Source organism: Odontesthes bonariensis, chromosome 17, assembly GCF_027942865.1.
Source record: "Odontesthes bonariensis isolate fOdoBon6 chromosome 17, fOdoBon6.hap1, whole genome shotgun sequence".
Classification (NCBI taxonomy): Eukaryota; Metazoa; Chordata; class Actinopteri; order Atheriniformes; family Atherinopsidae; genus Odontesthes; species Odontesthes bonariensis.
This window is the reverse complement of record NC_134522.1, coordinates 896,684-913,675: the sequence shown is the minus strand read 5'-3', so window position 1 is coordinate 913,675 and position 16,992 is coordinate 896,684. Positions and strand designations below refer to the sequence as shown.

The following is a 16,992-nucleotide window of genomic DNA, read 5'->3' as shown; positions in this document are numbered from 1 at the left end:
TCACCGTGGCCTCATCAGGACCGACTCTGATGCAGCAGATACGCCTTCTGCTGGTGAGCCTGCTGTTGGTGAGCCTTCTGCTGGTGAGCCTGCAGCTGGTGAGCCTGCAGCTGGTGAGCCTGCTGTGGCTGAGCCTTCTGCTGGTGAGCTTGCTGTTGGTGAGCCTTCTGCTGGTGATCCTGCAGCTGGTGAGCCTGCTGTGGCTGAGCCTTCTGCTGGTGAGCCTTCTGCTGGTGAGCCTGCTGTTGGTGAGCCTGCTGTTGGTGAGCCTGCTGTGGCTGAGCCTTCTGCTGGTGAGCCTGCTGTTGGTGAGCCTTCTGCTGGTGAGCCTGCTGTTGGTGAGCCTGCTGCTGGTGAGCCTGCAGCTCGCCTCCTCACTTCTTCATGATGGAGGAGATGTCCAGAAACATGCTCTGAAACACACAAACACACAGTTTACAGCCTCCTCCACACTTCCTGCAGACTCCTGATTTATGAGATGTTACACATTCAGGAACCAGCAGGGGTCACTAACAACACTGAGACTAGAATTGAGACAAATATACTTGGTAAGACTTTGATTTTTTTCCAGTGAACAGTCTGAAATCCTTCAAATGGATGTTAACCCCTTAACGCCTATTGTTGCATATATGCTACGAACCGTTTCACTCAATCAACCAGCTGAGATAGCATCTTGTTTCTAGTGGGACCGCAAAGTGAATAAAAGGGTGAATAAAAAAACGTTGTTTTTTCACTGTTATATTACTGTGTTGTTGTTGTTATCTTATTATTGACCATTATGCCTGGTGTTGAAAATAAGCAACATACCAAAATTTCTATTTATTTTTTGTGCAAAAGTGAAATTAATAATCTCAGCATTATTTACCATCTACTTAAAGGCTAAAACACACACACAACATTTTTTTTATATACAGCTATATAAATTCAGGCGTTAAGGGGTTAAGATAAAAATAAGCTGTTTTGTATTAAAATGACAAAACAGAAACTTATTATTCTCAGATTATCCTCATATTCCCATCTGAGGACCTCCAGGTTCTACTTCCTATCAGAGCTGCGGATGAACAGATGCTGATGGCTGCTCTTCATCCACATCTACAGGAAACATTTCTGTCTTTTTAAAGGACGATGCCTCCTCTCGTTGGTCCGTTTTAGGCTCAGACCTCAGACTGACTGCACTGGAAAAAATGCCCCTCCAAAAATAAGTAAGAAAAACAACAAATAAAAGACTTTTTTTGCTTGAAATAAGCAAAAAAATCTGCCAAAGGAACTAGTGAAAATCGGCTTGTCAAGATTTCTTGAAATAAATGTGATATTTGGGACTTTTGAGATAAAAGTGATCTTGAAATTAGCTTACAAACCTCTTCAAATGTAAAAAAAAAAGCTTGTTTCATATTAAATCCGACTCAAAACAATTTGTTTTCAAGACTTTTTCATTTAACAAGATATTCCAGATGTATTGTCTTCAAACAAGTCCCTATATCTGGCTGAAATGGTACTTGTTAGGCAGTTGTGTCTCATATCAAGTGTAATGAGATACTCAATGAGACGAATATACTTTGTAAGATTTAGATTTTTTCCAGTGTGTGACTGGTTTACATGTTTCTGTAAATGATGCACTGGAAAAAATCAAAGTCTTACCAAGTATATTTGTCTCATTTCTAGTCAAAATATCTCATTTCAAGATCACTTTTAACTCAAAAGTCCTAAATATCACATCTTATTTCAAGAAATCTTGACAAGACGATTTTCACTAGTTCCATTGGCAGATTTTTTTGCTTATTTCAAGCAAAAACGTCTTTTATTTGTTGTTTTTCTTACTTATTTTTGGAGGGGCATTTTTTCCAGTGCGGGGGGAGGATGGACTCTGGGGGTCGTGACATGCTGGGATCTGTACTTGCCATCGACATTCTCCGCCCCCCGGCGGGCGGCATCATGGGCATGTCTCCCTGCAGCGAGCCCAGCTCGTCCGACTCCTCGGAGGAGTGCAGGGACGCGCTGGTGGAGCCGCTCATGGACGACAGGCTGTCGGACGGCGGCCGGGTCATGAAGCTGGTCTTCCTGGGGTTGGGGAGGAGCAGCTCGCTGCCCGTCGACTCCCGTCTCTCGTCCTCCTCGAGCTGCCTCAGGGGTCCGGGCCTTAGGCTGACCCCAGACAGCAGGGGCTCCAGGTGGCTGGGGGGAAGATCCTGCCCCCCGTGGAGGTCCGCCTGGCTGGGGGCCTCAACGGTAACAGAGGTCCAGGCCGGATGGTGGTCCATCATCGCAGTTTGGACCTCTGGACCCACGGTGGTTTGGGGGTACTGGCTCCCACAGCTCATTCTTGTTTGGGGGTCGGTGTAGGCGGACGGCCCCCAGCTGTCGAGTCCCTCCTGCACGACTCTGGGCCCACAGCTGTACAGAGGGGGCTTCATGTCGGCCTCCGGGATCACCCTGAAGGTCTGCGTCAGAGGCCCGTTGTGAGGGGACAGTTGGCTCAGGACACACAGCTGCTGCAGGGACTTCTTCTTGTACCTGTAGGCCGCGCCGTCCTCCTCCGTGTACCGCTCTCCGTACAGAGTCTGTTTGATCTTACGGACTCCCAGGTGGGATATTTCCAGAATGTTCAGGAGCAGCGACACTCCGGCGATGACGATCATGAACACCATGAAGATGGTCTTCTCCGTGGGCCTGGAGATGTAGCAGTCCACGCTGTTGGGGCAGGGCAGCCGCTCGCACTTGTAGAGCGGCTCCAGTTGGACGCCGTAGAGGACGTACTGGCCCAGGATGAAGCCCACCTCCACCACGGAGCGAGTCAGGATATGGATGATGTATGTTCTCAGCAGGGAGCCTCTCAGAGGAGCCTTCTTCACCTTCCTCGGCTCCTCCACTCTCCTCAGCTCCTTCTCAATGCGTTTGTGCTCATCGAGCAGCAGGTCCATCTCGTCCAGCTCCTCCTTCAGCTGGGCCCGGCGCCGGTGCCGCTCCTTCTCCAGCGCCCGGATGCAGTACAGAGCGTGGCCCATGTAGACCAGCGAGGGCGCCGACACGAAGATGACCTGCAGCACCCAGAAGCGGACCAGGGAGATGGGGAAGGCCCGGTCGTAGCAGACGGCCTTGCAGCCCGGCTGGTCCGTGTTGCAGACAAACTCCGACTGCTCGTCGTCCCACACGTCCTCGGCGGCCGCGCCCAGGATCAGCATGCGGAAGATGAAGAGGATGGTGAGCCAGATCTTCCCCACGATGGTGGAGTGAATGTGGACCTCCTCTAGGATGCTGCCCAGCAGGTTCCAGTCCCCCATGGTCAGCTTCTCACCCGCCTCACTGCCTCATACTCAGACTGAGGAGACACAGACACGGCTCATTAGACACCTCAGGATCTCATTCAGGTTCATTTTCAGGAAAACTGCAGTCTACAAAATAATATTGACCTCAAACAAGCCGGCAGTCACCAACAAACCAGAGATGGGAACAAGTCACACATGTGCAAGTCTCAAGTAAGTCTTAAGTCTTAGCTTTCAAGTCTCAAGTAAGTCCCAAGTAATTTTTTTCTTGGTCAAGTCAAGTCAAGTCAAGTCAAGTCAAGTCAGGTCAAGTCAAGTCAAGTCAAGTCAAGTCAAGTCAAGTCAAGTCAGGTCAGGTCAGGTCAGGTCAGGTCAGGTCAAGTCAAGTCAAGTCAAGTCAAGTCAAGTCAAGTCACCTTATTATTGCAATTTTACCTGCAGAATCTGATCTTAATAAAGTGAAAACACAAAGATATAAGTAACTGTCAGTAAACATCATTGGCCAATGTGTCCAACCTGTCCACCCCGTATCATATCAAGCTAACGTTAGCTAACTACCAACTAGGCTAACAGGATAATATTAGCTAATTTGACGAGCACTTACTGGTCAGAATGGATCTTCAAATGACGAACAAAGTTCGAAGTTATGCTCGATGCTTAACACCAGAGGTGGGAGAAAGTCCCTATGTTGCAAGTCCAAGTAGAGTCTCAAGTCTTTGCTCTCAAGTCTCAAGTAGAGTCTCAAGTCTTTGCTCTCAAGTCTTTGCTCTCAAGTCCAAGTCAAGTCCAAGTCCTATGATTTTTGTTTCGAGTCCCAACCAAGTCCCATGATTTTTGTTTCGAGTCGCAACCAAGTCCTAAGATTTTTGTTTCGAGTCCCAACCAAGTCCTAACAAATTGATTATAATTAATGATACGGATCATGACCACGCCTCAATTAAGTTGTTTATATTTTATTGTTAATGTTCTGCCACTTATTCATTTGTTTATTTTTATTAATATTGTGTTTAGATGCTTCGTCAATATAAGCACTGCCTTCTTGTGCTAAAGCTATTTGAAATTGAAAAAATTGGGCGATATCATTTTTTGTGTGTATTGGCATTAATTATCTAGCCAAGACTGATAACAGGAGTGCATTTGTAAATCAATAGACAATAGACTTTGGGAGGTATTTCTCCTTTTATTTCTACACAAACTTGCTGAAACTTGCAAATAAAAAATCATTAAAAAAAACACCATTCAAAACCAGCTGCACCCAGATGTGACCATGTTGAACCACTGGTCTGTAGTGACGTGACGTAGTGACGTGACGTGGCGGGCGGCGTTCAGGTGTCACTGACAGCTGGGATTTCTGGCTGGTTGCTACAGTATTGATTCGACACTTTTAAAAAATATTTTAATATTTGTGCTTGCTGCATGTGACTTGACTCGAGTCCAGAGGGTTAAGTCCAAGTAGAGTCCAAGTCTTTTTTTGATTTGGTCAAGCAAGTCTCAAGTCATCAAAATCGGGACTCGAGTCCAAGTCAAGTCTCAAGTCTTCGAGTCCAAGTCCCCACCTCCGCTTAACACTCAAGTCATTCAAGTCATCGTGTCTCAAGTCAAGTCAAGTGTCGAGTCCTTAACTTCCAAGTCCGAGTCGAGTCTCAAGTCTTTTATTTTTTGTCAAGTCAAGTCACAAGTCATCAAAACAGCAACTCGAGTTGACTTGAGTCCAAGTCCCAGCGACTCGAGTCCCCATCTCTGCAACAAACCAAAGGAAGCAGGAAGTCAGGGCATCAGACGGCTGGTGAACGAGGTAACAGCTGATCAGTAGAAACAGCTGACTGCAGGTCTGCAGGTCATCATAGACACTCAGAAACATCCAAAGACTCTTTAGACTGAGCGGCCATCCTCTGGAGGGACGAACACCATGGCTGTGTTCGAAACCGCCCACTTCTCCTACTACTCCTACTACTCATACTAACTTTAACTTTTTTTAAGTTCCCGGATGCATACTAGATTCTCTGAAATGTTGGGTATGCATCATGAGGTTACTACTCATACTCAAACTACCCAAGATGCAACGTAACGTGACGTCGCCGATCGTCATTTCCTGTCAAAACGGCAGTTTCAAGCTAGCTACAACAAGGGTAGGTTCACTTCCTGTTTTCAAAACAAAAGCACCAATTGTATGGTAATGGCTTTCCCTATGATAAAAGGCAACGGGTATTTTATTTTGTGAAAATAACCGGAAGTGCGTTGCTCACTGCGGCTAGCTTTAGTAGCGCCGAATTCGTGGAAACAAAATAGTAAATAGCCAGTATTTTGTCAGGTTTTCAACACGTTGGGGATCTAAACGACTACTGTCTCGCCTGAAAATGTTTCAAATGTTGCTAAAGTTTACAGAGTTTAGAGCTTAAGGGAAATCAGCTTCAGGCCGAAGCTGTTTTCGGCTCGAGCAGGAGTGAAATGCATTGTGGGTAAACTGCATACTGTCTGATCAATCGGTAAGTAGTATGTAGTATGTAGTATGTAGTATGTAAGTATGTAGTATGTAGTATGTAAGTATGTAGTATGCAGTATGTAGTATGTAGTATGTAGTATGCAGTATGTAGTATGTAGTATGCAGTATGTAGTATGTAGTATGGAAGTATGTAGTATGGAAGTATGTAGTATGTAGTATGTAGTAGGCGGTTTCGAATCTTCTAGAAACCTTCCTTCATTTGCTGTGTTGATGGTAGGTTAGGGTTCGAGGTCCTAACCCCAAACCACCTGATTTCTGAATAAAACGTTATCCAAAAGGAGGATGAAGAAATCTCAGAGGAAGAAACTTCGTGGTCACATGTGGAATCATCTTCAATAAAAAGACGACATCGCAACAGCACCAACGGGAAGCAAACATAGAACTGTGTTTAAACAGTTTTAAACAACCCTAACCCTAACCCTTTAGACAATTTTAAACAACCCTAACCCTTTAAACAGTTTTAAACAACCCTAACCCTAATCCTTTAAACAGTTTTAAACAACCCTAACCCTAACCCTTTAAACAGTTTTAAACAACCCTAACCCTTTAAACAGTTTTAAACAGTTTTAAACAACCCTAACCCTAACCCTTTAAACAGTTTTAAACAACCCTAACCCTTTAAACAGTTTTAAACAGTTTTAAACAACCCTAACCCTAAACAACCCTAACTTCAAACAGTTTTAAACAACCCTAACCATAACCCTTTAAACAGTTTTAAACAACCCTAACCCTTTAAACAGTTTTAAACAGTTTTAAACAACCCTAACCCTAAACAACCCTAACTTTAAACAGTTTTAAACAACCCTAACCATAACCCTTTAAACAGTTTTAAACAACCCTAACCCTTTAAACAGTTTTAAACAGTTTTAAACAACCCTAACCCTAAACAACCCTAACTTCAAACAGTTTTAAACAACCCTAACCATAACCCTTTAAACAGTTTTAAACAACCCTAACCCTTTAAACAGTTTTAAACAGTTTTAAACAACCCTAACCCTAAACAACCCTAACTTTAAACAGTTTTAAACAACCCTAACCCTAACCCTTTAGACAGTTTTAAACAACCCTAACCCTAAAAAAACCCTAACTTTAAACAGTTTTAAACAACCCTAACCCTAAACAACCCTAACTTTAAACAGTTTTAAACAACCCTAACCATAACTCTTGAAACAGTTTTAAACAACCCTAACCCTAAACAACCCTAACTTTAAACAGTTTTAAACAACCCTAACCCTAAACAACCCTAACTTTAAACAGTTTTAAACAACCCTAACCCTAAACAACCCTAATCCTTTAGACAGTTTTAAACAACCCTAACCCTAACCCTTTAGACAGTTTTAAACAACCCTAACCAAACCCTAACCCTTTAAACAGTTTTAAACAACCCTAACCCTAAACAACCCTAACCCTTTAGACGGTTTTAAACAACCCTAACCCAAACCCTTTAAACAGTTTTAAACAACCCTAACTCTAACCCTTTAAACAGTTTTAAACAACCCTAACCCTAAACAACCCAAACCCTAACCCTTTAGACAGTTTTAAACAACCCTAACTCTAACCCTTTAAACAGTTTTAAACAACCCTAACCCTAAACAACCCAAACCCTAACACTTTAGACAGTTTTAAACAACCCTAACTCTAACCCTTTAAACAGTTTTAAACAACCCTAACCCTAAACAACCCAAACCCTAACACTTTAGACAGTTTTAAACAACCCTAACTCTAACCCTTTAGACAGTTTTAAACAACCCTAACTCTAACCCTTTAAACAGTTTTAAACAACCCTAACCCTAAACAACCCAAACCCTAACACTTTAGACAGTTTTAAACAACCCTAACTCTAACCCTTTAAACAGTTTTAAACAACCCTAACCCTAAACAACCCAAACCCTAACACTTTAGACAGTTTTAAACAACCCTAACTCTAACCCTTTAGACAGTTTTAAACAACCCTAACTCTAACCCTAACCCTTTAAACAATTTTAAACACAGAAATAAGTTCCTTAGACAAACACTGGACCAAACGTCTGTTTTTAAAGCTCAGTTTGGTGAAACCTTCTGTAATGCCAGACTGTTGTGATGCTGCTGCTGTGCTTTGACCCTGAGGGCCACTGAAGTGTTTGGGAACAGGAGGCCGTCGGATGAGGGATTTTATGGTGCGACAGAAGCATTCGGAGCAGATTCACATCAAACACTGATGTTGGATCATCATTCAAAGCAGCAACACGCCAACAGAACTTACATATCACAGGTCCGGCTTCCCTCCGCTGCCCTCCATCGTGGTTGTGGTTCCTGGGCCGTCCGGGCGGCTCTACCCCATCGAGGTGTCGGGACGTCCTTGTTTTGGCTGATTTCAGGCGGCCGTCCACGTCCCTGTGCTGTGTGCCTGTCGGTCTGTGCGATGGGAGTAATCTGCCGTGCTACATGCAGGGTTCACAGGATGTGAGCATCGATCCCCTGCTGCCGGGACACTGCCCCCACCCCGCATCCTGCTCCCTGCCAGGGCTGCCAACTCCAGCTGCGACCGTCAATATCAGTGATGGAGAGCGGCACGTTTGTTCAGCAGAGCGGCTTCTGGAGCCCGCAGAGAGATGTGGAGGCCCAGAGGGGTTCTGACCCGGGCTCTGACCCGGGCTCTGTGGTTAAATGCACCGTATGGTGCTGCAGCTCTGCTCTGAAACATGTCTGTGAGATGAGTGAGGGGCGCCCTGCTGTTTGGACTCGACCCCCCAGAGAAGCAGCCTCACATGATGGTGCCCACAGCATCTGGAGTCCGGTTCTGTCCAACAGCCATTGGTTCTGTCCAACAGCCTTTGGTTCTGTCCAACAGCCTTTGGTTCTGATTTTAGTTCTGTCCAACAGCCTTTGGTTCTGTTAGTTCTGTCCAACAGCCTTTGGTTCTGGTGATAGTTCTGTCCAACAGCATTTGGTTCTGGTGTTAACTCTGTCCAACAGCCTTTGGTTCTGATGTTAGTTCTGTCCAACAGCCTTTGGTTCTGGTGTTAGTTCTGTCCAACAGCCTTTGGTTCTGATGTTAGTTCTGTCCAACAACCTTTGGTTCTGATGTTAGTTCTGTCTAATAGCCTTTGGTTCTGGTGTCAGTTCTGTCTAATAGCCTTTGGTTCTGGTGTCAGTTCTGTCCAACAGCCTTTGGTTCTGGTGTTAGTTCTGTCCAACAGCCTTTGGTTCTGATGTTAGTTCTGTCCAACAACCTTTGGTTCTGATGTTAGTTCTGTCTAATAGCCTTTGGTTCTGGTGTCAGTTCTGTCTAATAGCCTTTGGTTCTGATGTTAGTTCTGTCCAACAGCCTTTGGTTCTGATGTTAGTTCTGTCCAACAGCCTTTGGTTCTGTCCAACAGCTTTTGGTTCTGGTGTTAGTTCTGTCCAACAGCTTTTGGTTCTGGTGTTAGTTCTGTCCAACAGTATTTGGTTCTGATGTCAGTTCTGTCCAACAGCCTTTGGTTCTGGTGTTAGTTCTGTCCAACAGCCTTTGGTTCTGTCCAACAGCCTTTGGTTCTGTTAGTTCTGTCCAACAGCTTTTGGTTCTGGTGTTAGTTCTGTCCAACAGCCTTTGGTCCTGTTAGTTCTGTCCAGCAGCTTTTGGTTCTGGTGTTAGTTCTGTCCAACAGCCTTTGGTTCTGGTGTTAGTTCTGTCCAACAGCCTTTGGTTCTGATGTTAGTTCTGTCCAACAGCCTTTGGTTCTGTCCAACAGCTTTTGGTTCTGGTGTTAGTTCTGTCCAACAGCTTTTGGTTCTGGTGTTAGTTCTGTCCAACAGTATTTGGTTCTGATGTCAGTTCTGTCCAACAGCCTTTGGTTCTGGTGTTAGTTCTGTCCAACAGCCTTTGGTTCTGTCCAACAGCCTTTGGTTCTGTTAGTTCTGTCCAACAGCCTTTGGTTCTTGTGTTAGTTCTGTCCAACAGCCTTTGGTTCTTGTGTTAGTTCTGTCTAATAGCCTTTGGTTCTGGTGTTAGTTCTGTCCAACAGCCTTTGGTTCTGATGTTAGTTCTGTCTAACAGCCTTTGGTTCTGGTGTCCAACAGCCTGGTTCTGTTAGTTCTGTCCAACAGCCTTTGGTTCTGTCCAACAGCATTTGGTTCTGGTGTTAGTTCTGTCCAACAGCATTTGGTTCTGGTGTTAGTTCTTTCCAACAGCTTTTGGTTCTGGTGTTAGTTCTGTCCAACAGCTTTTGGTTCTGGTGTTAGTTCTGTCCAACAGCCTTTGGTTCTGTTAGTTCTGTCCAACAGCCTTTGGTTCTTGTGTTAGTTCTGTCCAACAGCATTTGGTTCTGGTGTTAGTTCTGTCTAATAGCCTTTGGTTCTGGTGTTAGTTCTGTCTAACAGCCTTTGGTTCTGATGTTAGTTCTGTCTAACAGCCTTTGGTTCTGGTGTCCAACAGCCTGGTTCTGTTAGTTCTGTCCAACAGCCTTTGGTTCTGTCCAACAGCCTTTGGTTCTTGTGTTAGTTATGTCCAACAGCCTTTGGTTCTGGTGTTAGTTCTGTCCAACAACCTTTGGTTCTGATGTTAGTTCTGTCCAACAGCCTTTGGTTCTTGTGTTAGTTCTGTCCAACAGCCTTTGGTTCTGGTGTTAGTTCTGTCCAACAACCTTTGGTTCTGATGTTAGTTCTGTCCAACAGCATTTGGTTCTGATGTTAGTTCTGTCCAACAGCCTTTGGTTCTGGTGTTAGTTCTGTCCAACAGCTTTTGGTTCTGGTGTTAGTTCTGTCCAACAGTATTTGGTTCTGATGTCAGTTCTGTCCAACAGCCTTTGGTTCTGGTGTTAGTTCTGTCCAACAGCTTTTGGTTCTGGTGTTAGTTCTGTCCAACAGTATTTGGTTCTGATGTCAGTTCTGTCCAACAGCCTTTGGTTCTGGTGTTAGTTCTGTCCAACAGCCTTTGGTTCTGTCCAACAGCCTTTGGTTCTGTTAGTTCTGTCCAACTGCCTTTGGTTCTGTCCAACAGCCTTTGGTTCTGGTGTTAGTTCTGTCCAACAGCCTTTGGTTCTGTCCAACAGCTTTTGGTTCTGATGTCAGTTCTGTCCAACAGCCTTTGGTTCTGGTGTTAGTTCTGTCCAACAGCTTTTGGTTCTGGTGTTAGTTCTGTCCAACAGCCTTTGGTTCTGGTGTTAGTTCTGTCCAACAGCCTTTGGTTCTGTTAGTTCTGTCCAACAGCCTTTGGTTCTGTCCAACAGCCTTTGGTTCTGGTGTTAGTTCTGTCCAACAGCCTTTGGTTCTGTTAGTTCTGTCCAACAGCTTTTGGTTCTGTCCAACAGCCTTTGGTTCTGGTGTTAGTTCTGTCCAACAGCCTTTGGTTCTGTCCAACAGCTTTTGGTTCTGGTGTTAGTTCTGTCCAACAGCCTTTGGTTCTGGTGTTAGTTCTGTCCAGCAGCTTTTGGTTCTGGTGTTAGTTCTGTCCAACAGCTTTTGGTTCTGGTGTTAGTTCTGTCCAACAGCCTTTGGTTCTGGTGTTAGTTCTGTCCAACAGCCTTTGGTTCTGTCCAACAGCTTTTGGTTCTGGTGTTAGTTCTGTCCAACAGCCTTTGGTTCTGTTAGTTCTGTCCAACAGCTTTTGGTTCTGGTGTTAGTTCTGTCCAACAGCTTTTGGTTCTGGTGTTAGTTCTGTCCAACAGCCTTTGGTTCTGTCCAACAGCCTTTGTTGTTAGTTCTGTCCAACAGCCTTTGGTTCTGTCCAACAGCCTTTGGTTCTGGTGTTAGTTCTGTCCAACAGCCTTTAGTTCTGATGTTAGTTCTGTCCAACAGCCTTTGGTTCTGTTCAACAGCTTTTGGTTCTGGTGTTAGTTCTGTCCAACAGCCTTTGGTTCTGTTAGTTCTGTCCAACAGCTTTTGGTTCTGGTGTTAGTTCTGTCCAACAGCCTTTGGTCCTGTTAGTTCTGTCCAGCAGCTTTTGGTTCTGGTGTTAGTTCTGTCCAACAGCCTTTGGTTCTGGTGTTAGTTCTGTCCAACAGCCTTTGGTTCTGTCCAACAGCCTTTGGTTCTTTTAGTTCTGTCCAACATCCTTTGGTTCTGGTGTTAGTTCTGTCCAACAGCCTTTGGTCCTGTTAGTTCTGTCCAGCAGCTTTTGGTTCTGGTGTTAGTTCTGTCCAACAGCTTTTGGTTCTGGTGTTAGTTCTGTCCAACAGCTTTTGGTTCTGGTGTTAGTTCTGTCCAACAGCCTTTGGTTCTGGTGTTAGTTCTGTCCAACAGCCTTTGGTTCTGGTGTTAGTTCTGTCCAACAGCCTTTGGTTCTTTTAGTTCTGTCCAACATCCTTTGGTTCTGGTGTTAGTTCTGTCCAACAGCCTTTAGTTCTGATGTTAGTTCTGTCCAACATCCTTTGGTTCTGGTGTTAGTTCTGTCCAACAGCCTTTAGTTCTGATGTTAGTTCTGTCCAACAGCCTTTAGTTCTGATGTTAGTTCTGTCCAACAGCTTTTGGTTCTGGTGTTAGTTCTGTCCAACAGCCTTTGGTTCTGGTGTTAGTTCTGTCCAACAGCCTTTGGTTCTTTTAGTTCTGTCCAACATCCTTTGGTTCTGGTGTTAGTTCTGTCCAACAGCCTTTAGTTCTGATGTTAGTTCTGTCCAACAGCCTTTAGTTCTGATGTTAGTTCTGTCCAACAGCCTTTGGTTCTGGTGTTAGTTCTGTCCAACAGCCTTTAGTTCTGATGTTAGTTCTGTCCAACAGCCTTTGGTTCTGGTGTTAGTTCTGTTCTGATTGGTTTTGATCGGTCCAAACCATTGAATCCTCTCTGAGAGCGTGAGGGGAAAATATTTTATTGATCCAAACAGAAAAGAACTTGGGCTCTCAGTGTCACAGGTGTTCTGGATCTGGAGGTGTTCTGGATCCGGAGGTGTTCTGGGTCTGGATCTGGAGGTGTTCTGGATCTGGAGGTGTTCTGGATCCGGAGGTGTTCTGGGTCTGGATCTGGAGGTGTTCTGGATCTGGAGGTGTTCTGGATCTGGATGTGTTCTGGGTCTGGTTGCCCACAGGATGACCCGGGTTCTGGTGTTAGAGTGGACCTCCAAACCGGGCCAGAACAGAATCAAAGCTTAAATCCTGAGCTGTGTGCTTACGCTGCAGATTTTAAAGTAGAAATCGTTTGTTGCCAGTTTGTACCGAGCTGCCCCGTGTTGTTGATCTTTCCCCCTGTTTACATCCTGCTGTCTGCACAGATCAGGCCCCGCCCACAGCACGAGCACAGATCAGGCCCCGCCCACAGCACATGCTGCTGGTTTTATTTCAGCTCTGCTTCTCGGCTGCAGAAATGACCAGCCGTGCCCGTGGGGCCTTTAATTAGGTTTCCATCTCGCCCTCACACAGTCAATGCAGCATTGATTTGATTTTCCCTTCAGAAGCTGCCACAGCAGGATCATTGGGTTACACAACCCTGCTGCCTCAGAGCTCCGCCCACAGGCGGGCGGGGGCTCCCCCACGCCTCGTTTACCAGCAGACACGTGGTGGTTCAACCGATTTACCTTTAGAAATCACTATTTCACCAGGGTGATGGCATCCAGCACATTAAAAACATTTGATTTTTTTATTGTAGAAAAAAACTTATTTTAAAGTCATGAAAAAGAGTGTCCACCATCTTCAGATTCTAATATTTTCTTTATCAGGATATAATAAAACTCAGCTGTTCCTCAGCAGCTGTTAAACTCAGTGAATCCAACCTCAGATGAACACATATTCAATTCAGTTAAATTCAATTCAATTTTATTTATAATAATAATACATTTAATTTTAAAAAAGCGCTTTTCTCAACGCTCAAGGACACTTTACAACACATTTATAAAGGGCCAATTGCAACAAATGTCATCTCAAGGCACTTAGACAATAAAGTCCAATTCAAGCCAATTGGAATTCAATTCATTGTAATCATAATTGTTTACAAAATAATCCAATTCATTCATATAGTGCCAATTCAAAAACAATTTCCTAGCTAAGGAAACCAACAGATTGGACCGAAACTTGTCTTCAGTCCAATCTCCCGTCCTGAGCGTGCCTGAGGCGACTGTGGAGAGAAACGACTCCCTTTGAAAAGAAAGAAACCTCTGGCAGAACCAGAACCAGGAAGGGTGGCCATCAGAACCAGACCCAGGAAGGGTTTGAGAGGACAGAAAAGAGGGGACAACAAACACTGTATAACCATTCAAAGGATATCTGTTGGAACAGGGAAACACGAGTTAATGATCACAATAATGTCACATATACATACTATCATTTGAGAAATTAAACGGGGGAAAAAGAGAGTAAAGTGAGGAAAGGTGTGACAGATGAGGCCCCCCAGCAGTCTGGACCTATAGCAGCTTAACTATGGGATGTTTCAGGACCTCCTGAGCCATCCCTAACTATAAGCTTTATCAGAAAGGAAAGTTTTAAGCCTGGTCTTAAAAGTGGAAAGGGTGTCTGCTTCCTGAAGCCAAACTGGCAGCTGGTTCCTCAGAGAGGGGCCTGATAACTGAAGGCTCTGCCTCCCAAACTGGCAGCTGGTTCCACAGAGAGGGGCCTGATAACTGAAGGCTGTGCCTCCCAAACTGGCAGCTGGTTCCACAGAGAGGGGCCTGATAACTGAAGGCTCTGCCTCCCAAACTGGTAGCTGGTTCCACAGAGAGGGACCTGATAGCTGAAGGCTCTGCCTCCCAAACTGGCAGATGGTTCCACAGAGAGGGGCCTGATAACTGAAGGCTCTGCCTCCCAAACATGCAGCTGGTTCCATAGAGAGGGGCCTGATAACTGAAGGATCTGCCTCCCAAACTGGCAGCTGGTTCCACAGAGAGGGGCCTGATAACTGAAGGCTCTGCCTCCCAAACTGGCAGCTGGTTCCACAGAGAGGGGCCTGATAACTGAAGGCTCTGCCTCCCAAACATGCAGCTGGTTCCATAGAGAGGGGCCTGATAACTGAAGGCTCTGCCTCCCAAACTGGCAGCTGGTTCCACAGAGAGGGGCCTGATATTTGAAGGCTCTGCCTCCCAAACCGGAAACTGGTTCCACAGAGAGGGGCCTGATAACTGAAGGCTCTGCCTCCCAAACTGGCAGCTGGTTCCACAGAGAGGGGCCTGATAACTGAAGGCTCTGCCTCCCAAACATGCAGCTGGTTCCATAGAGAGGGGCCTGATAACTGAAGGCTCTGCCTCCCAAACTGGCAGCTGGTTCCACAGAGAGGGGCCTGATAACTGAAGGCTCTGCCTCCCAAACATGCAGCTGGTTCCATAGAGAGGGGCCTGATAACTGAAGGCTCTGCCTCCCAAACTGGCAGCTGGTTCCACAGAGAGGGGCCTGATAACTGAAGGCTCTGCCTCCCAAACATGCAGCTGGTTCCATAGAGAGGGGCCTGATAACAGAAGGCTCTGCCTCCCAAACTGGCAGCTGGTTCCACAGAGAGGGGCCTGATAACTGAAGGCTCTGCCTCCCAAACTGGCAGCTGGTTCCACAGAGAGGGGCCTGATAACTGAAGGCTCTGCCTCCCAAACTGGCAGCTGGTTCCACAGAGAGGGGCCTGATAACTGAAGGCTCTGCCTCCCAAACTGGCAGCTGGTTCCACAGAGAGGGGCCCGATAACTGAAGGCTCTGCCTCCCAAACCGGCAGCTTGTTCCACAGAGAGGGGCCCGATAACCGAAGGCTCTGCCTCCCAAACCGGCAGCTGCTTCCACAGAGAGGGGCCCGATAACCGAAGGCTCTGCCTCCCAAACCGGCAGCTGCTTCCACAGAGAGGGGCCCGATAACAGAAGGCTCTGCCTCCCAAACTGGCAGCTGGTTCCACAGAGAGGGGCCTGATAACTGAAGGCTCTGCCTCCCAAACTGGCAGCTGGTTCCACAGAGAGGGGCCTGATAACTGAAGGCTCTGCCTCCCAAACCGGCAGCTGGTTCCACAGAGAGGGGCCCGATAACTGAAGGCTCTGCCTCCCAAACCGGCAGCTTGTTCCACAGAGAGGGGCCCGATAACCGAAGGCTCTGCCTCCCAAACCGGCAGCTGCTTCCACAGAGAGGGGCCCGATAACCGAAGGCTCTGCCTCCCAAACCGGCAGCTGCTTCCACAGAGAGGGGCCCGATAACCGAAGGCTCTGCCTCCCAAACCGGCAGCTGGTTCCACAGAGAGGGGCCCGATAACCGAAGGCTCTGCCTCCCAAACCGGCAGCTGGTTCCACAGAGAGGGGCCCGATAACCGAAGGCTCTGCCTCCCAAACTGGCAGCTGGTTCCACAGAGAGGGGCCCGATAACTGAAGGCAGTCCTAGGAACCTGTTTTAAATGTGAGTCAGAGGACAGATCCTGGTCAGAAATAACTCAGAGGTTCCTCACTGTAGGACCAGAAGCTGTCTCATTATTTATGGAACACAAACTGAGACAAAACACCGAAGCAGTGAGTGAGAAACTAAGTGAACCCTTCCTGACTCAGAGGGTCAGTATCAGCCCGGCCTGCAGTCCCACAGGCTGCCAGCAGGTGGCAGCAGATTTCAGCAGACAGAGCTGGTCCTGCTATGGTTTCATCTGTCGGTGAGGGATCACAGAACAGGATGCTTCTAAACTTCACCAGAGAAACCCTCTGAGACGGCCATCTTGTTTCTGAGGAGAAGTTCAGCCTCTCTTTATCCCTGGGGTCGATGTTGGGTCCACTTCCTGTTCCTGCAGCTCTCAGCTGAGACCATCGAAGGGGACGTACAGAACCAGCTCCCAGAGTGTGAAACAGAGAGACTGAACCGGATCAGAACCAGCTCCCAGAGTGTGAAACAGAGAGACTAAACCGGATCAGAACCAGCTCCCAGAGTGTGAAACAGAGAGACTACACTGGATCAGAACCAGCTCCCAGAGTGTGAAACAGAGAGACTAAACCGGATCAGAACCAGCTCCCAGAGTGTGAAACAGAGAGACTGCGACTATATTTATATTATAATATATATATATAGGTAGGACACCAGTTAGAGGCTCAGGTGTTCAGGTGTCGTGCTGTTATCTGGTTGTAAATAAAGCTGAACACAGAACACTTCCAGCTGTTTCCACATGTGCAGATCATCAGAATTTGTATCCTCCCAGCTTCTGTTTCAGCAGCTGAACAGAGGGATTAACTCCATGTTGTGTAACACATGTTATACAGCACAGACCTGAGAGATAAAACATGTGATGTAACCTCTGAGTTACTGTGAGCTGCTGGTTTCTGTGGTTAACTCCTGGGTTTAGTTATCCACTGACTCCATGAGCTAACAGAGAGCTGTCAGAGGAAACAATGGGACGGGTTATAAAA

General features: G+C 46.3%; 1 protein-coding gene across 1 annotated transcript; it reads right to left on the bottom strand.

Annotated features, from left to right (window-relative positions):
- LOC142366605 (uncharacterized) lies at window positions 1-8,129 on the bottom strand. Its single transcript, XM_075448555.1, has 3 exons — window positions 8,006-8,129; window positions 1,895-3,316; window positions 1-413 (listed from the first exon to the last, which is right to left on the bottom strand). Exons 2-3 carry the CDS (start codon window positions 3,276-3,278, stop codon window positions 1-3), a joined length of 1,797 nt encoding a protein of 598 aa, XP_075304670.1. The 5' UTR covers window positions 3,279-3,316; window positions 8,006-8,129.
- Window positions 8,130-16,992: the final 8,863 nt, after the last annotated feature.

Excerpts from the sequence above, each read along its gene's own strand:
- LOC142366605 (XM_075448555.1), bottom strand. The coding sequence starts at position 3,278 with ATGGGGGACTGGAACCTGCTGGGCAGCATCCTAGAGGAGGTCCACATT. Across the intron at positions 414-1,894 it reads GCGGAGAATGTCGATGGCAA|AGCATGTTTCTGGACATCTC; the intron begins GTACAGATCCCA and ends TGTGTGTTTCAG.